Source organism: Trichomycterus rosablanca, chromosome 8, assembly GCF_030014385.1.
Source record: "Trichomycterus rosablanca isolate fTriRos1 chromosome 8, fTriRos1.hap1, whole genome shotgun sequence".
NCBI classification, from domain to species: domain Eukaryota; kingdom Metazoa; phylum Chordata; class Actinopteri; order Siluriformes; family Trichomycteridae; genus Trichomycterus; species Trichomycterus rosablanca.
In genome coordinates, this window is record NC_085995.1 from 36921280 (window position 1) to 36943874 (window position 22595).

Below are 22595 nucleotides of genomic sequence, written 5' to 3' on the forward strand. Positions count from 1 at the left end.
CACTGCCCACAAACAGTATTACACAATGTGTGTGCATGTTACTGAAGCAGCGGACAGAATCATTGAAATGTCATTCATTCATTCATCATGTGTTTTAACACAATACGCTTTATCGGGGTCGTGGTGGGCACAATTCACCGGGCCAGAGGTAAGAAACACCCTGGACAGGTCACCTGGACAACTCACCCACACACACTCGCCCACCTAGGAGGACTTTTAGTAACTCCAATTAGCCTGACTGAATGTCTTTGGACTGTGGGTTTTGTTTGTTTATTAGGATTTACAGTCATGTTTTACACTTTTGGTTACATTCATGACAGGAACGGTAGTTACTCATTACACAAGGTTATATCGAACACAGTCATGGACAATTCAGTTTCTCCAATTCACCTCACTTGCATGTCTTTGGACTGTGGGAGGAAACCGGAGCACCCGGAGTAAACCCACGCAGACACGGGGAGAACATGCAAACTCCACACAGAAAGGACCCCGACCGCCCCACCTGGGGATCGAACCCAGGACCTTCTTGCTGGGAGGCGACAGTGCTACCCACTTAGCCACCGTGCCGCCCTGGACTGTGGGACCTTCTTGCTGTGAGGCAACAGTGCTACCCACCAAGCCACTGTGCCACCCTCATTCAGATTAAAGCCAGTAAATCTGGTTCATGATTACAGGCTCATGTGCTTTTAATAATCACCAGTAGGGATAAAGGGCAAACCAAAGATTCTATTAATTCACTACAAACAACAGAGCAGATTTGATGTAATAAGCAGTGATCAGTGATACTTTTAATGACAGCACATAACAGTAAAACAGTGCCACTAAATAGATGCTGCCATATGGTTGGATTTAATTGTATTATAATAAAATCACAGAACTGGGAAAATATGTAAATTGGAATGTGTTGGAGACGTTTCTTTTCAGGGCAGATCCAAGAATTTAAATGAGGTTTAAATGGTTTAATTTAAATTGTGTGTACAGCCAGATCCTACTTATAAAGCAAACAAATGCTGTCCAGAGTGTTTTTTCTGCCTTGTGGCCAATGTTTCCAGGTGCCACCAGTGAGTAAAAATGATAAATGAATTACAAAATACACTATACACCGATCAGCCATGACATTTAAACCCACCTCCTTGTTTCTACACTCACTGTCCATTTTATAAGCTCCACTTTCCACATAGAAACACTTTGTAGTTCTACAATTACTGACTGTAGTCCATCTGTTACTCTGCATGCTTTGTTAGCCCCCTTTCATGCTGTTCTTCAATGGTCAGGGCCCCCACAGGACCACCACAGAGCAGGTATTATTTAGGTGGTGGATCATTGTCAGCACTGCAGTGACACTGACATGGTGGTGGTGTGTTAGTGTGTGTTGTGCTGGTATGAGTGGATCAGACACAGCAGCGCTGCTGGACTTTTTAAAAACCTCACTGTCAGTGCTGGACTGAGAATAGTCCACCAAACAAAAATATCCAGCCAACAGCGCCCTGTGGGCAGCGTCCTGTGACCACTGATGAAGGTCTAGAAGATGAGCAACTCAAACAGCAGCAATAGATGAGCGATCGTCTCTGACTTTACATCTACAAGGTGGACCAACTAGGTAGGAGTGTGTAATAGAGTGGACAGTGAGTGGACACGGTGTTTAAAAACTCCAGAAGCGCTGCTGTGTCTGATCCACTCATACCAGCACAACACACACTGACACACCACCACCATGTCAGTGTCACTGCAGTGCTGAGAATGATCCACCACCCAAACAATGCCTGCTCTGTGGTGGTCCTGTGGGGGTCCTGACCATTTAAGAACAGGTTGAAAGCAGGTTTAAAAGGTATGTAGAGAAACAGATGGACTACAGTCAGTAACTGTAGAACTACAAAGTGCTTCTATATGGTAAGTGGATCTGATAAAATGGACAGTGAGTGTAGAAAGAAGGAGGTGGTTTTAATGTTATGGCTGATCAGTGTATGGTAAAAGTGATGTGTGGACACCCTTTTAACTATGATGTTTAGGTGACCCAGTCACAGTCACAGCACAGAGATTCTGAGCTCCGGAGTTCGAATCTTGGTTCTCCTACCCGTCGGCTGGGCGCAGACAAAATTGGCCTCCATTCTGTTGGGTAGGAAAGAAGCCAGGGGCAGGGGTAGCTCAGCGGTTAAAGTACAGGACTAGAAACGTGAAGGTCACTGGTTCAAGTCCCATATCTGCCAGGTTACCACTGTTGGGCCTTTGAGCAAGGCCCTTAACCCTCAATTGCTTGCAGTGTATACAGTCTCAATTGTAAGTCGCTTTGGATAAAGGTGTCTGATAAATGATGAAAATGTAAAGTGGTGTAAACTAAGAGGTGGGATTATCAACACTCTGTAAGGACCTTGGTTGCCCAGGGCGCCTGTACAGAAAGTGGAGGAGAACAGAGATCGGGGTCAGGTAAATATGTGCCCTCCTTGGATGCTCTTGGGCTCCCCAGCAGCCAATTGGCTACGCTAAATTGGGAGAAAAATAGGGGGAAATGCATAAAAAATTATAATGAATAATACGGATGTAACGATGCACCACAAGAAGATGTGCCACGATTCGAATCGGTAATTCATGTTAATGAATTTGATATTCACTTAAAACAGCAGAGGGCACTGGTGCTATTCACCTCGCCTGGTTGACGTCACTACAGGGTTGCCAGGTTCGTAATTCGGAACACACATACACACACCCATTTACCTATAGGGCAATTCAGTGTCTCCAATTAACCTGACTGCATGTTTTTGGACTGTGGGAGGAAACCGGAGCTCCCGGAGGAAACCCACACAGACACAGGGAGAACATGCCAACTCTGCACAGAAAGGACCCTGACCGCCCCGCCTGGGGATCAAACCCAGGACCTTCTTGTTGTGAGGTGACAGTGCTACCCACCGAGTCACCGTGCCGCCCCTTTGTCATAATTTGTCTTAAATTTCATATTGTTTAAAAAATCGGGAAAAAATCGTGTCGTGAACCCAGAATCGTGAATCGTATCGCATTGTCTGTAGAGTGTATCGTTACATCCCTAATGAGTAATAATTATAGTTTGGAGAAGGCCTTGAACCAACCTCAATAAAAACCATCGCAATTAATTTGAAAGCTTAATATTGATAAAAACTAGATCTAGTTAAAGACTAGACCTTCTAGTCCAACAACACTGTCTGACCTCACAAATGCTCTTTCAGGCTAAATGGGCTCATATTCCTCCAAAACCTTCCCAGAAGCAAACCTTTGGACATAAAATGTATTTATTTACTACACTAATGGAAATAACTGTACCTGGCCAGGGTCAAAATTTTAATCAATACATGATGAACATGATAAACATGTTTTTGAATGAGTGAAGCCATTATTTGTGATGTGAGCACATTATTACCTCCAGGGTGGGCATGTCCTTATTGGAGGGGAACGGATGGTCTCTCAGGAGTTTCTGCTCCTCCAGGAAGGCGCTCTCTCTCCCGTCCACCGCCGGCTGGAACAGGCCGTAGTTCAGCACGTCTCTCAGACTCTGAGTTAAAGTACACAGGATCTGCTGCTTCGCCGCCCAGACTGTGCAATCAGCCTTAAACCTCATGGATTTCTGCCAGCAAAATACCAACACAAACACACGGAGGATAAAGTGTGTTAGCATGAGGCTAATACACTCAGACACATGAATCAGAGAGAACAGCACAGATCGCCAGATCGTCCCTGTATACTGTTTTAAATACACTAAAAACAGAACAGAACATACCAGTCTGTTATACACACACCTCAGCGCTGATAAACAAAACAGAAGTTTTAATGTTTTACCAAATTTTTTGTAATATATGGGCTAATCTGAAATTAATGTGTGCAGCACAATTTAAATAAAGCAATTAAATTAGTCGCAAATGAAGACTAGGAACACTGTGTCATATTTTAAAATTTTTTAATTTAAGTAGTAATGGTGATTGGGTTTGATAAGAGCATCCAGGAAAACAACAGTAATTTATTAATAAAGATCATAGGTCATGGCTCATCATGGGATCTTCAAAAAGTTTCCTCACTTTTATATTTCTGTTGGAAGCGGTGAGGGTGGGAGGAGTCGTAATTGTAGTAATCGGTCGTGTCTGAGAGACTGAGAGACGCTTATAGCCTGTATTTAGCGCCATCTGATTTTTGGATGCTCAAAAAAGCTTTAAGGGGAAGAAGATTTACATGTGATGTTGATGTGAAAGCAGCGGCGCATCAGTGGCTACACGCTCAACCACAAAAGTTTTTTGCTGATGGGATTAAAAACTTGGTACGACGCTGGAAAAATACATCGGAAGGTGACGATGCAGAAAAGTGACGACATTTGTTTTTGTAATTCTTAATAAATAGATTTTAAAAAGTGTGGAAACCCTCGTATGCATTAGCAAGTAATCCAGCAGTGTAGGATCAATGTTTACCAATAAGTGGTTTAAAGTAGGTTAAAGTAGTAAGTGGTTTAAAAAGAGGACGCCTGGTTCGGGGAAGGAAGAGGGGTGGGGGGGGGGGGGGGGTATTTCATGTCGTTGGTGACACCATGGCAGTGTGTATGGGGTAGAGGTTTAAATAGTTGACAAATGAGTCAATAACCATCCAACTGTGTTACTGAACATTAATAAATGTACAGCTGCTCTTTAACAAGGGCCTTTATGGTCAGATAATCGTATTCCTTCACATTCAGCGTTAAGCCCTAAACAATAATAACAACAAATTAAAAAACAGTTGTCACCTATAAATAAAAATGCCTTTATTTTTTAGTTTCTTTAATGTACTGTACAATCGTATCAGCCGACTTATTAGGAGTGTTTTTAACTTTAATTTGATTCACTTTTTTAAACCCAGCAGTAAGGTGTATCTTCCAGTGCCTGGGCCATCACGGTGTTGACAAGAGCCTCTGTGTTAGTACGTACATGTGAAAATCAGACTTATTTTAACAAAACAGATGCACTCCTAAAAAGACCTAAAAACAAACCAATGCAAAAACATACACACAGAATAGCGAGTGCAGACTAGAAAAGGCAAATCCCGGACATTTTTGGTGATTTAAAATTTTTTAGGTCTCAAAAAGAGGACATGTCCGGGAAAAACATTCTACAGTGCAAAATATCATCAAAGGATTGAGAAAACTTAAAGAAATAAAGTGCCAGGCTAAAAACACAATAAAATATCATGACTGTAACAACAATCAAACCCATAACACTATTTACACAACATCACCTGACCTGACAATCCCCACATGACCTGGCCAACCAATCCAGTAACTCGTACAGGACCTGATGAGGAGATCAGCTCTTCAGGAAGCTCTCCTCTCCTCTAACTTATTGCACTGAATTATGCTACGTATTTCCATGTGTTCTGTCAGTTCCTTACTTCTTGTTCTCAGGTTTTTTTACTGGGGTGGTATTTTTGTTCACTATTATGGTCGAGTATTTTTCTTTTCTTGTTTAGCAGTTAGCATAGCGATTAAGTTTAGCCATTGTGTTCCCTGGTTAGCTTAGCAGCAGCTTGGTTCTTTGTCTAATTCTTGGTTCTCTTTGTAAGCTTAGTTTAGCATTGGCATAGTTCTAGTCTAGTTGTTTTTATGCCCTTTCAGCTTAGCTTAGCATGGTTCTCCTTGTTAGCTTAGTTTAGCATGGCATAGTTCTAGTCTAGTTGTTTTTACACCTTGTCAGCTTAGCTTAGCATTAACATGGTTCTCCTTGTTAGCTTAGTTTAGCATTGGCATAGTTCTAGTCTAGTTGTTTTTATGCCCTTTCAGCTTAGCTTAGCATGGTTCTCCTTGTTAGCTTAGTTTAGCATGGCATAGTTCTAGTCTAGTTCTGTTGATGCATGCTCAGTAATCCAGGTACACAAATCCACAAAGTTGAATCAGTTCATCTGGACACAAGTTTGTTGTAGAGAAACGTTCAATGGAACGTTCTTGGAAGAAGTCATTCGGATTCATTCGGATTGAGTGACGAAACATAGCTCTACAACAAACTTGTGTCCAGATGAACTGATTCAACTTTGTGGATTCTAGTCTAGTTGTTTTTAAATCCTTGTCAGCTTAGTTTAGCATTAGCATGGTTATTTGTCTATTTGTTGTCATTGTTAGCTTAGTTTACAATATATATTAGTCTGGTTTATGTACTTCTTCAGTCATTTACTAGTACTATTTTTCAGTCTTGCTTAGTGTAGCATATATAATATTATTGGCACTTTTGTTTTATAAGTAAATAGTAAATAGTCTTAGCATAGTGTTTACCTTGGTTTGCTTGGTTCCAGTGCTCTCCATGTTTTCTGCAGTTTTTCTTCTGTGAGCACTTTCCTTGTGGTTACTACTCACTCTGGGTTTATATCATACAGTAAAGTTATTCTACTGTCTTATATTGATATACATGCTGTGTATTGCTAATAATATATTCTGCTGTAGTGTTCTCTACCTGTGTTTGAGCTGCTTGTCTATTACAGTGACCTTTAAATCCTTAGACAGCTTCAGAGATGATTTATTCAGTAGTTTGCAGCTGCACCCACACATGTAAGTTACAGTAGCAGCTACTTGTGAACTTGTGTTTGTGTTCAGAAACGGCTCTGATTACTCTGAGCTCCAGCTCACCTGAAATAAACTAATTGTGTAAGTAACAAACCCTCACTGACCGAGAGAGAATATAAAGAAATCATCTAACAGACAGTGACCGGAGATATGAATTAAAGCCTGGTCCTCGAGAACTCTGTTGCTGTGCTGCACCTGATCTATGATTTCCGTCACTGTGCTGCCCGTGTTTCAAAAAACTGGTTGGTAGTCAATGAGGGAAATAGATGCCCCCCAAAAAATAACCCCAGAAATGAATGAGCACTTCTATGATCCGGTGTTAATAAAAACTGAGCTGCTATTTATAGCAGGACTGGCATTTATAAATCCTTCACATTTAAAGTCAGTGAACAAAGATACAGAAGAAATAAAAACTGTAGTCATGTGACTTAATGGCATGTTTGTGTTAAACGGGAGGAAAAGATTGTACAGTGAGAAAATACAATCCTGAATAAATAAACACAATTATTAACATAAATATAACCCTTGTTTATGTACATTAGTAGTGCTTAAATTTCTTCAGACATGACTTTATTCAGGTCAAGGTTACAGTGGGTACAGATCCTATTTAAAAAGCATGATGCACATAGCAGTCAGTCGAAAGTCACACAACCCCTCACCTATTCACACTTACTCATACAGGGCCAAATTAGAATAAACCTGATTGATCTATTGATTGCAGTACCTGGAGGAGCACTGGGTGTCAATTATGCATGATTTTGGAAGAGGAGAACAAAAAAGTAGAACTCTTTACAGACAGAGACCAGAGGAATGGGTGAAACCTAGGTTCTCATGACCCCTGTTGCTTCAGCTACTGAAAAAAAAAATTTTCAATGGTCAAACAGTTTTTTTCAACTATTGTGTGTATAATTCACACATTAATAATGAACATTCCTGTACAGGGTGTCCCTAAAGTCTGGACACATAGGTAAAATCACTATCTATATGTTTACTAAAATACACACACATAAATATAGAAGAAGAAGATATACTTTATTTGTCATATATACTGTACATGTACAGTACAATGAAATTTTTTCTTTGCGTATCCCAGCTTGTTTGGAAGCTGGGGTCAGAGCGCAGGGTCAGCATACGGCGCCCCTGGAGCAGACAGGGTTAAGGGCCTTGCTCAAGGACCCAACAGTGGCTGCATAGCAGAGCCTAGATTTGAACCGCCAATCTTCCGGTTGATAGTGCAAAGCTCTACTCACTGAGCTAAAACACATGTTGTTATTGATGTTATTGATTAATTTTCTAATGAAATAAAATGTTGTTGAAAAATGTATTATGCCTTTTCCCTATGTGTTCAGACTTTAGGGACACCCTGTAGAACGTTTTTCAGTGTCTAACACTATTGTTGTAGTGTACTCTACTGTACTCTTTCAGACTGGACTGCACCATTGGAAGAAGTGATTTACTGAACTATTAAACATATGACTGTACTACATTAATATAAACATTATTAAACAAGATGCTCCACAGGCAGCGCAGTCTGTTGTGCTATATCAACTGGCCGAGCATCTACACAGACAAGATTGGCTGCGGGGAAGATGGCCAAAACCTTGCGATGAACTGGTGCCCTATCCAGTGTGTTCCTGCTCTGCGCCCACTATTCCCTGGTAGAACTGGACCCTGTTGCAACCATGACAAAGATAAAGCAGCTGATGAAATGAAAAATGAATTTTTAAATGACTTTTTAAATATTAATTAAACAATTATTATAAACAATAAATTGTCAAGCTGAGATCGAGCTCCTGGATGGCTCATCTCAGACACAACACAGCTTTAGAAAACACTTCTTCTCAAGCTAAATATGACGTGTGGTGAGCTGCAGCATTTTCAGATCGTATCAGATTTATTATTCAAGACTGCAGCGGAACATAAAGTCAGCAAATAGACACTAATGGGGCTGCCATTACAGGTGAGTTTTCAGGCGGTGCAGGCAGGCTTCAGGGGCTCAAGCATCGCTTCTGCATTTGCATTAATAAATATTTATAACTCTGGGCTTGTTGGAAAGTCTCAGTTAGACAAAAGATTCAGAATTTTGTCTTTATGTATGTTATGAATCTTTTAAGAAGGATCAACACAATCTATACAAATCATAATCATAATTACAAATAATCAAAGTGCCTCTATTACAGTGGTACCTTTTAACTCGACATCCCCTAAACTCGAAATATTTAAAACTTGACACCCTTCGTAGATAAATTTGTACCCCTAAACTCAACGTGTGTGCGACTGTTTGAGCGGTGCAGTAAAACGTCATCAAAGTGCGACTATGAGACGAATCTGCATTTGTGTGGAATGAACGTCAGATTCACTTTGAAAGCTCCACGTGTATGTGTGTTTATCTGAATTGTTCTCACTGTTTCCTTTTTTTAAACTCGTGTTACAGCTCGAGGTTCTGAGAAATTGTGAGAATCAGAATCAGCTTTTCTGAGAATCTAAAACACTTATTGTTAAAAATAAAGCTTAACGTGGTTTAATGTATTAAAAGAATAACGCAGGAGCACTAAACTTCTCTTAATTATTACTGCTCATAAGTTCTCTCCACTAATGAAATTCCTCACTCGTTGTTTTAGTACAATAAGTCACGGTAAGTTTTGTGCACCGCCGCCACACTAACACACAAAGCGGTTTTGTCTCTCCTCATGTGAATGTGCCTTTACTGAACAGAATACAGTGTTCCAAGCTCAAGCATCTCTACGATTAATAAGCATAAGGAAACAATAAAGAAGTAAAGGTAAAGTGCAGGTTTTATTGTATTTTTATATAGATTTTTTGTATTTCAGTGTTTTTATATTATATTTGTGTTATTTTCAGTATATAAGTGTCAAAAACAATCCCATTATTTTACATAAGCCTAAAATATATGCAGTTCTACGGGACCATGGAACGCATTAACAGGCTTCCCAAACATCCTTATGGGAAAAAATACCTTAAAACTCGACGCCTTTTAAACTCGACGGCACCAGCGGACGTCTAGTTTCAAGGTTTGTTTGTTTATTAGGATTTTAACGTCATGTTTTACACTTTGGTTACATTCATGACAGGAACGGTAGTTACTCATTACACAAGATTCATCAGTTAATAAGGTTATATCAAACACAGTAATGGACAATTTTGTATCTCCAATTCACCTCCTTTGCATGTCTTTGTACTGTGGGAGGAAACCCACGCAGACATGGGGAGAACATGCAAACTCCACACAGAAAGAACCCAGACTGCCCCACCTGGGGATCGAACCTAGGACCTTCTTGCTGTAAGGCGACCGTGCCGCCCTGTACACTGAATTATTTTAGGTAATTAAACATAACATTACACGACACATTTTTAAAAGACATCAGTTTATTTATGTAAGAAACAAAGCTGCTCGAGAGAAAAACATACCCCCCTTGAATAGTTAATTAAGAATTCTACCTAATTTAATCTCAATTGAGCACAGCTAGATGTTTGCAAAAAAGCACCTGAATGATCGTCGTCTAGTCAGATATACGGTTAACTTCTTTCAAACCTGGGTTTATAAACTGTTACTGTTGGTTTTTAATGCTTTTATTAGGTAGCTCAGGTGGTGCAGGGTTAAATTATTCTAGCCCATTACCACTAGGATCCAGGGATCGAATCCCCAGTGCTGCTATCAGCTGGTCTACACACAGAGACATGAATGACTATGTATGATGGGTGACCGAGGTCCTGTGATAGACTGATGTCTTGTCTGTGGTGTGGTACTGAATTGCTGGACCCACCGTGACCCTGACCCTAAAATGGTGGTATAACATGAAATTAATGATAATGATGCTTTTATGTTCACAGTGTAACAAAATAGGACACATGGAAGTGAAATAGGGTTTAATTTGTCTCCTTCTCAGTGTCTAAATTACTCTGGTTTTCCCTTCGGGATGCTATAGTGATGAAAACGCCGCCACTCACTCAGCTACACGTGAAAAAGCACAGATCTCTGTGACACACTGAAAAAAGACAGACAGGTTGATAGACATACAGACTCATAAATAGACAGACAGTGAGAGAGACAAAAGCAGACAGAAGAACTGTGGTTTAAAGCCAAAAATGGTCACAGAGACAAATTAAATCAACACATTTAACAGGCACATAAAGACAAAATGAACTTGTACATGAATGCCCTTCTTGTGGAGGCTTTACATTACATCTTGTAAACCACAGTGGGACCAGATTGCCTGGGTTGCAGTACAAATCATGGACAAATTGTGGGTCGCTTGAAAATAAGCTGGTTTAAAGTATGTGGACACTTCATCATGGGCTTGTTGAACAATCCTTGTATATGAAGTGGAAACTACACTGATCAGCCATAACATTAAAACCACCTCCTTGTTTCTACACTCACTGTCAATTTTATCAGCTCCACTTACCATATAGAAGCACTTTGTAATTCTACAATTACTGACTGTAGTCCATCTGTTTCTCTACATGCTTTGTTAGCCCCCTTTTGCCCTGTTCTTCAATGGTCAGGACCCCCACAGGACCACCACAGAGCAGGTATTATTTAGGTGGTGGATCATTCTCAGCACTGCAGTGACACTGACATGGTGGTGGTGTGTTAGTGTGTGTTGTGCTGGTATGAGTGGATCAGACACAGCAGCACTGCTGGAGTTTAAAACACCTCACTGTCACTGCTGGACTGAGAATAGTCCACCAACCAAAAATATATCCAGCCAACAGCGCCCCGTGGGCATCCTGTGACCACTGATGAAGGTCTAGAAGATGAGCAACTCAAACAGCAGCAATAGATGAGCGATCGTCTCTGATTTTACATCTACAAGGTGGACCAACTAGGTAGGAGTGTCTAATAGAGTGGACAATGAGTGGACATGGTATTTAAAAACTCCAGCAGCGCTGCTGTGTCTGATCCACTCATACCAGCACAACACACACTAACACACCACCACCATGTCAGTGTCACTGCAGTGCTGTGCAAAGTGCTTCTATATGGTAAGTGGAGCTGATAAAATGGACAGTGAGTGTAGAAACAAGGAGGTGGTTTTAATGTTATGGCTGATCCATGTACAACAGACCACACTTTTTACAAGACTTTTGAATGTGTCTGTGGGCACCAATGCTGGACGACATGCTGGTAAGCAATTGATGATCCAGTTCATCTTGATTTTGAGGCTCTGTGGAGGCCACTGGTGTTCCTCCACAACAGATCATGTGTTTATTATGGACTTTTGTTCACAAAGGCACAGTCATATTGGAGCCAGAAAGAAAAATATTATGTATTTTATATAATTTTAATAATTTTTTAACCACGTTAACAATGGAACAATGGGTTTGGCTCAAACACCTAAACTAAATAACAAGAAGGGGTGTCCACAGACTTTTGGCCAAACAGAGTAGCCAGAAAAACAGAAAGACACAGTAAAAGGAATAGAAAGAGTCTCAGAAAGGATGGACGGACAGACAGTGTGTGTGGGTCTGATTCGTGTTTGTGGGCAGTTGTAGCCTAGTGGTTAAGGTATTGGACTAGTGATCAGAAGATCACTGGTTCAAGCCCAACCACTGCCAGGTTGCTGCTGTTGGGCCCTTGAGCAAGGCCCTTAACCTTTAATTGCTTAGACTGTATACGCTTTAAATAACAGCATCTGCTAAATGACAAAAATAAGGGTCTCACAGCAAGAAGGTCCTCGGTTCGATCCCCAGGCGGGACGATCCGGGTCCTTTCTGTGCGGACCCGGGTTCAATCTGGGAGCTCCTGCGTGGGTTTCCTCCGGGTGCTCCGGTTTCCTCCCACAGTCCAAAAACATGCAGTCAGGTTAATTGGAGACACCAAACTGCCCTATAAGTGAATGTGTGTGTATGTGTTTGTGTGTTTGTCTGCCCTGCGATGGACTGGCGTCCCGTCCAGGGTGTTACTGTGTGCCTTGTGCCCATCGAGGACCCTAATTGGATAAGCGTATAAAAAATGAATGAATAAATGACAAAAATGTAAATGATTCAGTGGGCGAAAGGCAGAAAACACCCCAGACAGGTCACCAGTCCATCACAGGTCAGACACACTCACACTTTTCAGTTTTAGTAGCTCCAGTTATCCTGACTGCATGTTTTTGTACTGTGGGAGGAAACCGGAGCTTCCGGAGGAAACCCACACAGACACAGAAAGAACCCGGACTGCTCCTCATGTGTTTTTTTAGGAATGAGCAAGTGTACTTCTAGTTATTTCTTTTCCCAGAGGTCCAAATCTCTCGTTCTGGTTGTGTGCCCTCAGCAGTACGCTGGTAAAGTTTGATGCAGAAGGCAATTTAGTGTAATGATGTAACTTAGGCCTAACCACATGACCCTTTGTGCCTGGGGCGAACATCGGCTCTGGTCTTACAGAGGACGCGTGTATCTGTGTGTGTATCTCTGTGTGTGTGTGTATATGTAAGTGTAACCAGTAAAACGTATTGAAAATGTCTGACTTTTTATAAGATTCATCAGTTCTAATCAATGTATCTGTCTAAATCTTCAGTGCCTGTCAGTCCCAGTTAAAGGAGCGAGGCCTCTCTTAGGACTTTTCCACCAGCATGGTCACAGTGCCAAAATCCTGAAAGCTTCAGTGCTTTTCCACCACAAATTCACAGCTACTCAACCAAGAAAATGATGCCATTCTGGCCCCATAACCTTGCTGATCTGGAACCAATGAACCTGTGATACAAACCTAGCATCACCACAGTAATGTAGTTTACCCGTCTTTCCATCATTTAGCAAGAAAAGCAGGAGAACTGCAGCAAAACAACAGTAATCAATCATCAGAGATCCACGGAAGAAACAAACGCTTAACTTGCAATATTGTTCTCACGAGAAATACAAGATAAACTAAGAAACAGTGCCGCCACACAACCTGATGTGGGTGAGCATGAGGGGTATGTGTAAAATGTTTGTGGCATCCCAAATGCCTCCAAGCCCAGAGAACTAGATGCAGTATGGACATGTTTTTTTTATTTTTTATTTTATTTATGCATTTTCTCCCTTTTTCTCCCTTTTTAGAGCGTCCAATTGCCCGATTGCATCACGCTTCCTCTCCACCAATGCCGATCCCTGCTCCGATTGAGGAGAACGAAGCTAACCCACGCCCCCTCCGACACGTGGGCAGCAGCCGTATGCATCTTTTCATCTAGACTTTGACGAGTGCAGTGCAGCTCAGCACTGTGTACGGTGAGACACACCCTGAGAGCACTCTTTTTTCATCTCTGTGCAGGCGCCATCAATCAGCCAGCAGAGGTCGTAATTGCATTAGTTATGAGAGAGTCCCTATCCAGCTTAATCCCACCCATATCTGAACAACAGGCTAATCGTATGGACATGGTTAACATAAGGCTTCTTTTTTGAATGTAACTCTGTATTGTAGTGCTTGACAAAGGTTTGCCAAAGTAATCCCTCACCCATATGGTTATATCAGCTATTGTTCAGTAGCGGTTCTTGATGCAGTGCCATCTGAAGGGTCAGAGATCATGGGTGTTCCCTTTAAGCAACGAAATTCCTCCAGATTCCTTGAATCGTTTAATAACATTCTGCACTGTAGAGGGAGAAATATGCAAATCCCTTCCAATCTTTCTTTGAAGAATCTTCTCAATGCGTTTCTTGGGGATGCTCTGATCATCTTTGCTCGTCAAAGCCTTAAAGATTTTCCTGGATGCTGCTTTTATGCAAAATTATGATGACAATCACCTGTTGACATCACCTGTTTGAAATCACATAATTATTTAATTTTTTCACCTCATTATTAGCCCTAAAAGCCCCTGTCCCAATTTTTTTTGGAATGTGTTGCAGACCTGAAATGCAGGAATGGAGGTATATTAACAAATTAAATGAACATGTCATCTGCCATCCGGCTGGGCTGGGCGGCTTCATGAACAACGTTTGGCTGCTGTTCAACCTCTGCTGGCTGCTTGGAATCAAGGAATATTATGATCAGGGTGTGGCTCTCCGTGCACAAGGCTGATCCGCATATGAACTCGTCTCGTGCAGGTGAAAAGATGCAGTTGGGTACTGCTCACGTGTCGGAGGGGGCGTGTGTCAGTTCGCTGTCCTCAATCAGGGACGGGGGTCAGCACCAGTAGAGAGGAAGCATAACGCAATTTGGTAAAAATGGGATGCGTTAAAAAAAGAAATCTGGAGAAAAAGAAATATGTTGGGTTTATGCTGTCTGCAATCAAATAAAAGTCAAACAAAATGTAAGGATCATTTATTTATTTATTATTATTATTTTGCATTTTTCCACACTGTCCCAACTTTTCCTCTTTTACTAAAACCCCTTATGGCCCCCTCATGGCCCCCTTGAGAGCCTATAGTCCCAGTAATTCAGGATTGTCCACTGTAGGCGAAGGTATGACCTTGTGTCTGTCCATCCCAGTGAAGGAGGCGTGGATTCTGTACCTGTCTGTCGCAGTCAGAAGCCAAAGCCTTGCTGTCTGTTAGTCCCCGCAAAAAAGCATGTGTGTTTATGTGCGTTTGTGTTCATGTGTGTGTGTTTACTCACAGACTGCTGGAGATCAGGAATAACCACACAGACGAGTAATGAGCGTCTGTGGCTGCTGGTCGGACGTTCCACACACAGCTGCTCGTCTCTCAGGCTGTCTGACTCTGAGGTGCCCGAGTCGGAGAAGCTCTGAGCCATCTCCTCCTCGCTGGACATGAGACTTCGCGGCATAGCAAGCACTGCACACACAAACACACACACACACACACACACACACACACACACACACACACACAATCGAATGAATGAATACTAATGAAGCTAGCACTACAGATATAAACTGTTATGCTCACACAGAATGAACATTTGTTTTTTGGTGGTTCTTGGATTATATCTGGTGGTCCAGACTAATTCCTTCTCAGTATGAGGTGGTAGTTTGGGTTTTCACTGACATCTTTGCACTTTGCATCAGGGCAGTGGTAGCTAAGCTGTTAATGTAAATAACTAGTAATTGAAAGGTTGTTGGTTCAAACCCCACATCTGCCAGAGTGCCACTGTTGTTATCTATCTATCTATCTATCTATCTATCTATCTATCTATCCATCCATCCATCCATCCATCCATCCATCCATCCATCCATCCATCCATCCAATACATCCATCCATCCATCCATTTATGCATCCATCCATCATCCGTCTATCCATTTATCCATCCATCCATCCAACATCCATCCATTTATCCATCCATCCATCCATCATCCATCCATCATCCATCCATCCATCCACTTATCCATCCATCCATTTATCCATCCATTTATCCATCCATCCATCCATCATCCATCCATCATCCATCCATCCATCCACTTATCCATCCATCCATTTATCCATCCATCTATCCATCCATCATCCATCCATCCATCCATCCATCCATCATCCATCCATCCATTTATCCATCCATCTATCCATCCATCGATCCATCATCCATCCATCCATCCATCCATCCATCATCCATCCATCTATCCATCCATCCATTTATCCATCCATCTATCCATCCATCCATCCATCTATCCATCCATCATCCATCCATCCATCCATCCATCCATCATCCATCCATCCATTTATCCATCCATCTATCCATCCATCGATCCATCATCCATCCATCCATCCATCCATCCATCCATCATCCATCCATCCATCATCCATCCATCTATCCATCCATCCATTTATCCATCCATCCATCCATCCATCCAGCCATCCATTTATCCATCCATCTATCCATCCATTCATCCATCCATCCAGCTGAGAGGGTTAAGGGCCTTGCTCAAGGGCCCAAAAGTTTCTGAATGGCAGAGCTGGGATTTGAACTCTTAACCTTTTGGTTGATAGCCCATAGCTGTACTCACTAGGCTACCACTGTCCCAGTCAGTGGCGGCTGCTGGTCTTTCAAAGAGGGGAAGCTCATTGTCGGCTTACATCATAGCCGTTCCTTTTCAAGAAAATGGCCTGTGATCCTATCGTACCAAGTAGGCGTCTTTGAAACATATACTATGAGTGTGTTTTATTTACACAATGAACAATGGAAATGGTCAAGTAATTTCACCAAACAAATACCAAGAAATGGGTTGCAGTTTGTCTTTCGACTTCACTCGCAAAATCCACGATGGGACTGAAGCTCCCAGTGATTAAGTGACGGTGTAGATCTCAAAATAGCTGTCAATCAAAACGGGATTCAGCCTTTCCACTGATCCTCCAATCATCTTGCAGAAGCTCCGCATCCAGACCCGCCCACAGCTCCATTTACCCCCAGAGACGCTCAGCGTCCGGGGGCGGGACAAAATTGTGGCATTTATCCAATGACCGGCGAGTTTCGAAGCAATGAAAAAAACTTTTCCATGCAGTCCCATTGAAGTGAATAGACGTTCAGCTTCTACGGGCAAATGCACTGACGCTACGGGAGTTAACAAAATCAAGTCAGTCGATTTGTGATAAGTAGCTGATTCTGAACGAACTCGTCTTCGAGATGAACATGTTCTAAAGCATTTGTAGTCAATGAAATGTTAACACAACTGTACATATTTGACCATTGAATTTTTGACATTAAATGAGCTTCCCTTGCAGTCTTAGAGAAATCGCCACTGGTCCCAGTCCCACTGTACCACTGTCCCACCCTGCAAAATGTAAATGTATCAGGTGCAGTCAAACTAGCCCTTTTTATCTGGGCACAGAGAAGTCTCCAGTTAAAGTTAATTGTGATTTGGAGGCCATGCCGAAAATTACTATACACAACTGTATACACCGATCAGCCAAAACATTAAAACCACCTCCTTGTTTCTACACTCACTGTCCATTTTATCAGCTCCACTTACCATATAGAAGCAATATGTAGTTCTACAATTACTGACTGCAGTCCATCTGTTTCTCTGCACGCTTTGTTAGCCCCATTTTATGCTGTTCTTCAATGGTCAGGACCCCCACAGGAACACCACAGAGCAGGTATTATTTAGGTGGTGGATCATTCTCAGCACTGCAGTGACACTGACATGGTGGTGGTGTGTTAGTGTGTGTTGTGCTGGTATGAGTGGATCAGACACAGCAGCGCTGCTGGAAACAAGGAGGTGGTTTTAATGTTATGGGTGATCGGTGTATATTATCAAATGAATATGTAAATGCGTGTAAATAAATAAATACATATAAAAATAAATAACTCCCCAAAAATGGCTTGAAATCCTAAGACTTTCATTAAATAATTTACATTCCCCCTATGAGAGTGTGTTCAGCTTTGAATTAAACTGTGTTCTTTGCTGGGTTGCAGATTTTCACCCCAACAGAAGCAAGTTTTTCCCTTAATTTTGTTATGTTGCATAAAACAACAAACAGTGTAAACAAACTGGAAAACAGTCACATTAAAAATAGAGGTCTGTTTGCCAAGGATGGGAGAAAATGTGCTCACCGAGAATTGACAAAAACAGGTTTGCTTTAAATGAAAGACTGCTGGAAACATAGGTGTCCACAGTCAAGCAGGTTTACGATGCCATGGACCATAAGCTGAGGTTTATTTTCTGATCTACAGTACGTGCATTTAAATAAGAGCAGTTAAACCTGCCCTGATGAAACAGATGCAGAAAAACCACCAGCTACACTCACTCACTCACTCACTGTCTTAACCGCTTATCCAATTAGGGTCACGGGAAGGTGCTGGAGCCTATCCCAGCATTTCAATGGACGCAAGGCACACAGTAACACCCTGGATGGCGCCACACACACACACACACACACACACCCATTCACCTATAGGGCAATTCAGTGTCTCCAATGAACCTGACTGCATGTTTTTGGACTGTGGGAGGAAACCGGAGCTCCCAGAGGAAACCCACGCAGACACGGGCAACGGGCAAACTCCACACAGAAAGGACCCAGGCCGAATCGAACCCGGATTGAACCCAGGACCTTCTTGCTGTGAGGCAACAGTGCTACCCACTGAGCCACCGTGCCGCCCCCACGGGCCAGAGTCAAATCATAATCACCAACAAGGAATTATGAAGCTACACTGTATTAAGGTATTATTATTTCTCTATTCTACTTCTTTTGCCAACCAGATATCTGTTTTGCCTGCACTAATCCTCTCTGCATTTTCTCTTCCATTGTCCTGCGTTTAAAATTGATTCCTGGAGGTCTTAATGAGCTAGCTCAGCACCAGCGTCCCTCTGCACACGCACAGTACCCTATAGCTGCGTCTCCCAACGGTGGGGAGGATAAATTAAATTCAGAAGACTTATTACCCAGTGTGAAGCAATGAAGGTGCTTATTTGTTTAATGTATTTTGAAAGATGGAAAAATAGGGGGAGGGGGAGTAAAAGAAGAAGAAACCACTAAAAAACTTACATCAGATCATTAATAATAAAAAACACAGTCTCAGAGACGACAACTTCAGGAGCAGGACTAGGGTTACAGATCTGACTGGAGTTGGTTAGTCAGTTATCAACCAGTTACTTAAAAAATCTAACTAAATTGAATGTACAATCTTATTTTATAAGGGATAGAGAAAAGCATTCCATTTAACTTCAAAAAGAATCAGTGACTTCAATGGCTTTGAAACCTTAATATCTATAATTAATATTATAGATTAATATTGATTAACACAGCAGTCCCCAAACTTTTTTGCTCCACTGACCGGTTTCATATACACTGATCAGCCATAACATTAAAACCACCTCCTTGTTTCTACACTCACTGTCCATTTTATCAGCTCCACTTACCATATAGAAGCACTTTGTAGTTCTACAATTACTGACTGTAGTCCATTTGTTTCTCTACATACTTTTTTAACCCGCTTTCACCCTGTTCTTCAATGGTCAGGACCCCCACAGGACCACCACAGAGCAGGTATTATTTAGGTGGTGGATCATTCTCAGTACTGCAGTGACACTGACATGGTGGTGGTGTGTTAGTGTGTGTTGTGCTGTCCACTCTATTAGACACTCCTACCTAGTTGGTCCACCTTGTAGATGTAAAGTCAGAGACGATCGCTCATCTATTGCTGCTGTTTGAGTTGGTCATCTTCTAGACCTTCATCAGTGGTCACAGGACACTGCCCACAGGGTGCTGTTGGCTGGATATTTTTGGTTGGTGGACTATTCTCAGTCCAGCAGGGACAGTGAGGTGTTTAAAAACTCCAGCAGCACTGCTGTGACTGATCCACTACCACTACCACTATGATCCACTACCCAAATAATACCTGCTCTGTGGTGGTCCTGGGAGAGTCCTGATCATAGAAGAACAGGGTGAAAGCAGGCTAAAAAGGTATGTAGAAAAACACATGGACTACAGTCAGTAATTGTAGAACTACAAAGTGCTTCTATATGGTAAGTGGAGCTGATAAAATGGACAGTGAGTGTAGAAACAAGGAGGTGGTTTTAATGTTATGGCTGATCTGTGTATAGTGCTAGTAACAAAACATTCATAAAGAACTAGATGACCTAAAACCTTTGTGTTTTTTGTATCACATTACAGGCACACGGCCGTGCTTAAAACCGGACTGAGCTGGCATCCCTCCGTCCCCAGAGTTCAAATCACACGATCAGATCGTTCATCACTCCAGTCAGCTGCTCATCCCTCATCGACCTCTCTCCAGGAAAAAGAACTCAGCACTTTAGTTTTTCACACCAAGCCTTTAGGCAATTAAGAGCTTTAACAGCAGCTCAGTAATTCCGCCTGAGCAATTTAGCACAAACAAGCTGCTATTAGATTACACAAACATACACACATAATGCCTCTCATTAATGATGTGTGTTATTTAAGCAATAGAACACGAGAGGGAGTGTGTTATCGCGAATAACATCACGGCTGTGATTTGGTCGCAGGCACGAACCGAAGGTGAGTGCAGTGACCTGCACAGAGCCCTGACCTCAGCCCCACTGACCAGCTTTGAAATTGAACTGGAAAATGAACTGAGACTTACTAGACCAACATCAGTGCCCAGACATTTCCTCCATGTACTCCAGTCTTATTTCACCTCACAAAAACATGTATGGGTGCTCAGTAATTCAGTAATTAAAACACGCTAGCACACCAGAGCTGACAGCTCGAACTCGCTGGTTCAGATCTCTGCTACTGGCAGGCTGGGCGCCTACATGAACAATGATTGGCTCATTCGTAGGAAGGGTGCCGGATGGGATTCCTCATAACTGATGCAATTACGCCCTCTGCTGGCTGAATGATGGCGCCTGCAGAGAGACAGGGGATAATGGGATCAGGGTGTGTCTCTCTGTACACAAAGCTGATCCACATATGAACTCACCTCATGCAGGTGAAAAGATGCAGTCGGCTACTGCACACGTGTCGGAGGTCAGAAGTGGAGGTCAGCATTAGTAAAGGGGAAGTGTAATGTAGTTGGGTAATTGGATATGCCTGCTTTCTATGGGCCTAGCTGGTAAACAGTGGTGACATTCCTGTGTTGTAGTTGTTTAGTTTTTGTCCATGGGTGATGTGGCAGCTTGCTTGTTCTTGTTGTCAGCCACAGTATTGTTCTGCCTCTAAAGCCTCCTGTGATTGGGTTCACGCCTTCACATCACAAATGCCACTGTCACAAGGCCATCACCTCCCCCTGACAACAGTAAACTGGTGTTAAAATCCAAAAATATGTATTCACTACGCTTAACTCAGCTAAAGTGTCTGTCCTGCAACAGAGATTTAATTACAGTGTTGCACTGTGTGCTTGTTATTCTATTAAGAATAATTAATTATAAATAAGGATTTGCACATAATGGTGGTTAATGGAGATGCAGCTTTGTTCACATTTCCTTTTCACAACTTTCAAACAACTTTTCAAAATGTATTAAAATATTTTAAAAGGTCTGAATGGAAACTCAGCCACTGTAATGCACATTTTAATACATTGAAATCTAATTAAAAAAATAGACAAAAAGGTAAATAAAAAACTGTGCAGGTTGCCCAGTTGGCACAGCGGGATATTCCGCTAGCACACCAGCCCGAGATTCTGAACTCCTCCGTTCGAAATTCAGCATTGCCACCGGTCGGCTGGGCGCCATCTAGCGGGCATAATTGACAATGCCTGCAGCAGACACGTCTCTGCTAGGGCGGGATGCCGGACTATGTGGGTGGGGACTTCAAGCAATGTGTAAGGACCCTGATTGGCAGAAAGAGTGGCGCCTGTGCAGAATGCATGGGTGAAAAAGGGTTCCGTTAAGGGCTGCACGTGGGTCGGAGGAGGCGTGAGCAGCAATATACCCACCTCGACTGCAATTAGGGATCCCCCAGCAGCGAAAGACAAACTGACTATGCTAAATTGGGAGAAATACTGTAGTAATGAAAACAACTTCCTCAGAGGGTTTAAAGTAAGTGCAATCAGCTGTGTATAACAGAAACACTGTGTGTGATGTGTGTGTGTGAGAGATAAAGGTATCATGTGTGTTCTAAAAGTATTAGTGCAGTGTTTTAATGAGCAGGTTATCACTCTAGAGATGAAACTGTCACTGTCAATCGTAATTTGGAGAGCCCAGCAGCGCACCCCTGAGGAAAGAGACTGGAGAATGTAGTTAGTAGTAAGGGATGGATAATTATATTGTATTGGGTTTTATTTTCTGTGTCCCAGTTGGTGAGATAAATGTAAACAATTTGTGATAACAGGGTTCATTTACACTGACATTTATTCAGATTTGGCAGAAGCTTAATCCAAGAAAGAAAAATACATCACACATAGAGGTGCCTAAAGAGATGAAAATAATCTAAGTGCTGCAAGACTGTTTCAGTCTGATGCAAAAAGTCTCAGATTTTTTCATGTAAATGTATGAAAGTATTGTTTCATTTTGTTAAATGAGAAAATCTTAAACATATTAAATATTCTATCTTAAGTAACTGATATATCTTCATCTGTGTCATGATAAGCTGCACCTTATTCTCTTAAAACCAAGCAACAGACCAGAACACAAGTTTAACCAGGAACCGTGAACAAGACCAGTCTAAGACCAGTCAACAGGATTACATTTACATTTTCGGCATTTAGCAGATTCTAAGCAATCGAGGGTTAAGGGCCTTGCTCAAGGGCCCAACAGTGGCAACCTGGCAGTGG

The 22595-nt window shown here is 42.0% G+C and overlaps 1 protein-coding gene across 1 annotated transcript in view; it reads right to left on the minus strand.

Moving 5' to 3' along the window:
• The window catches only part of LOC134318737 (SH3 and multiple ankyrin repeat domains protein 2-like), a 111926-nt gene extending 96702 nt beyond the window's left edge, over positions 1-15224 (minus strand). Inside the window, exons 1-2 of the mRNA XM_062999668.1 lie at positions 15069-15224; positions 3389-3592 (exon numbers count right to left, since the gene is read on the minus strand). Coding sequence (XP_062855738.1) covers positions 3389-3592; positions 15069-15224 — 360 coding nt within the window. The remainder of the gene's footprint in view (positions 1-3388; positions 3593-15068) is intronic.
• Positions 15225-22595: the final 7371 nt, after the last annotated feature.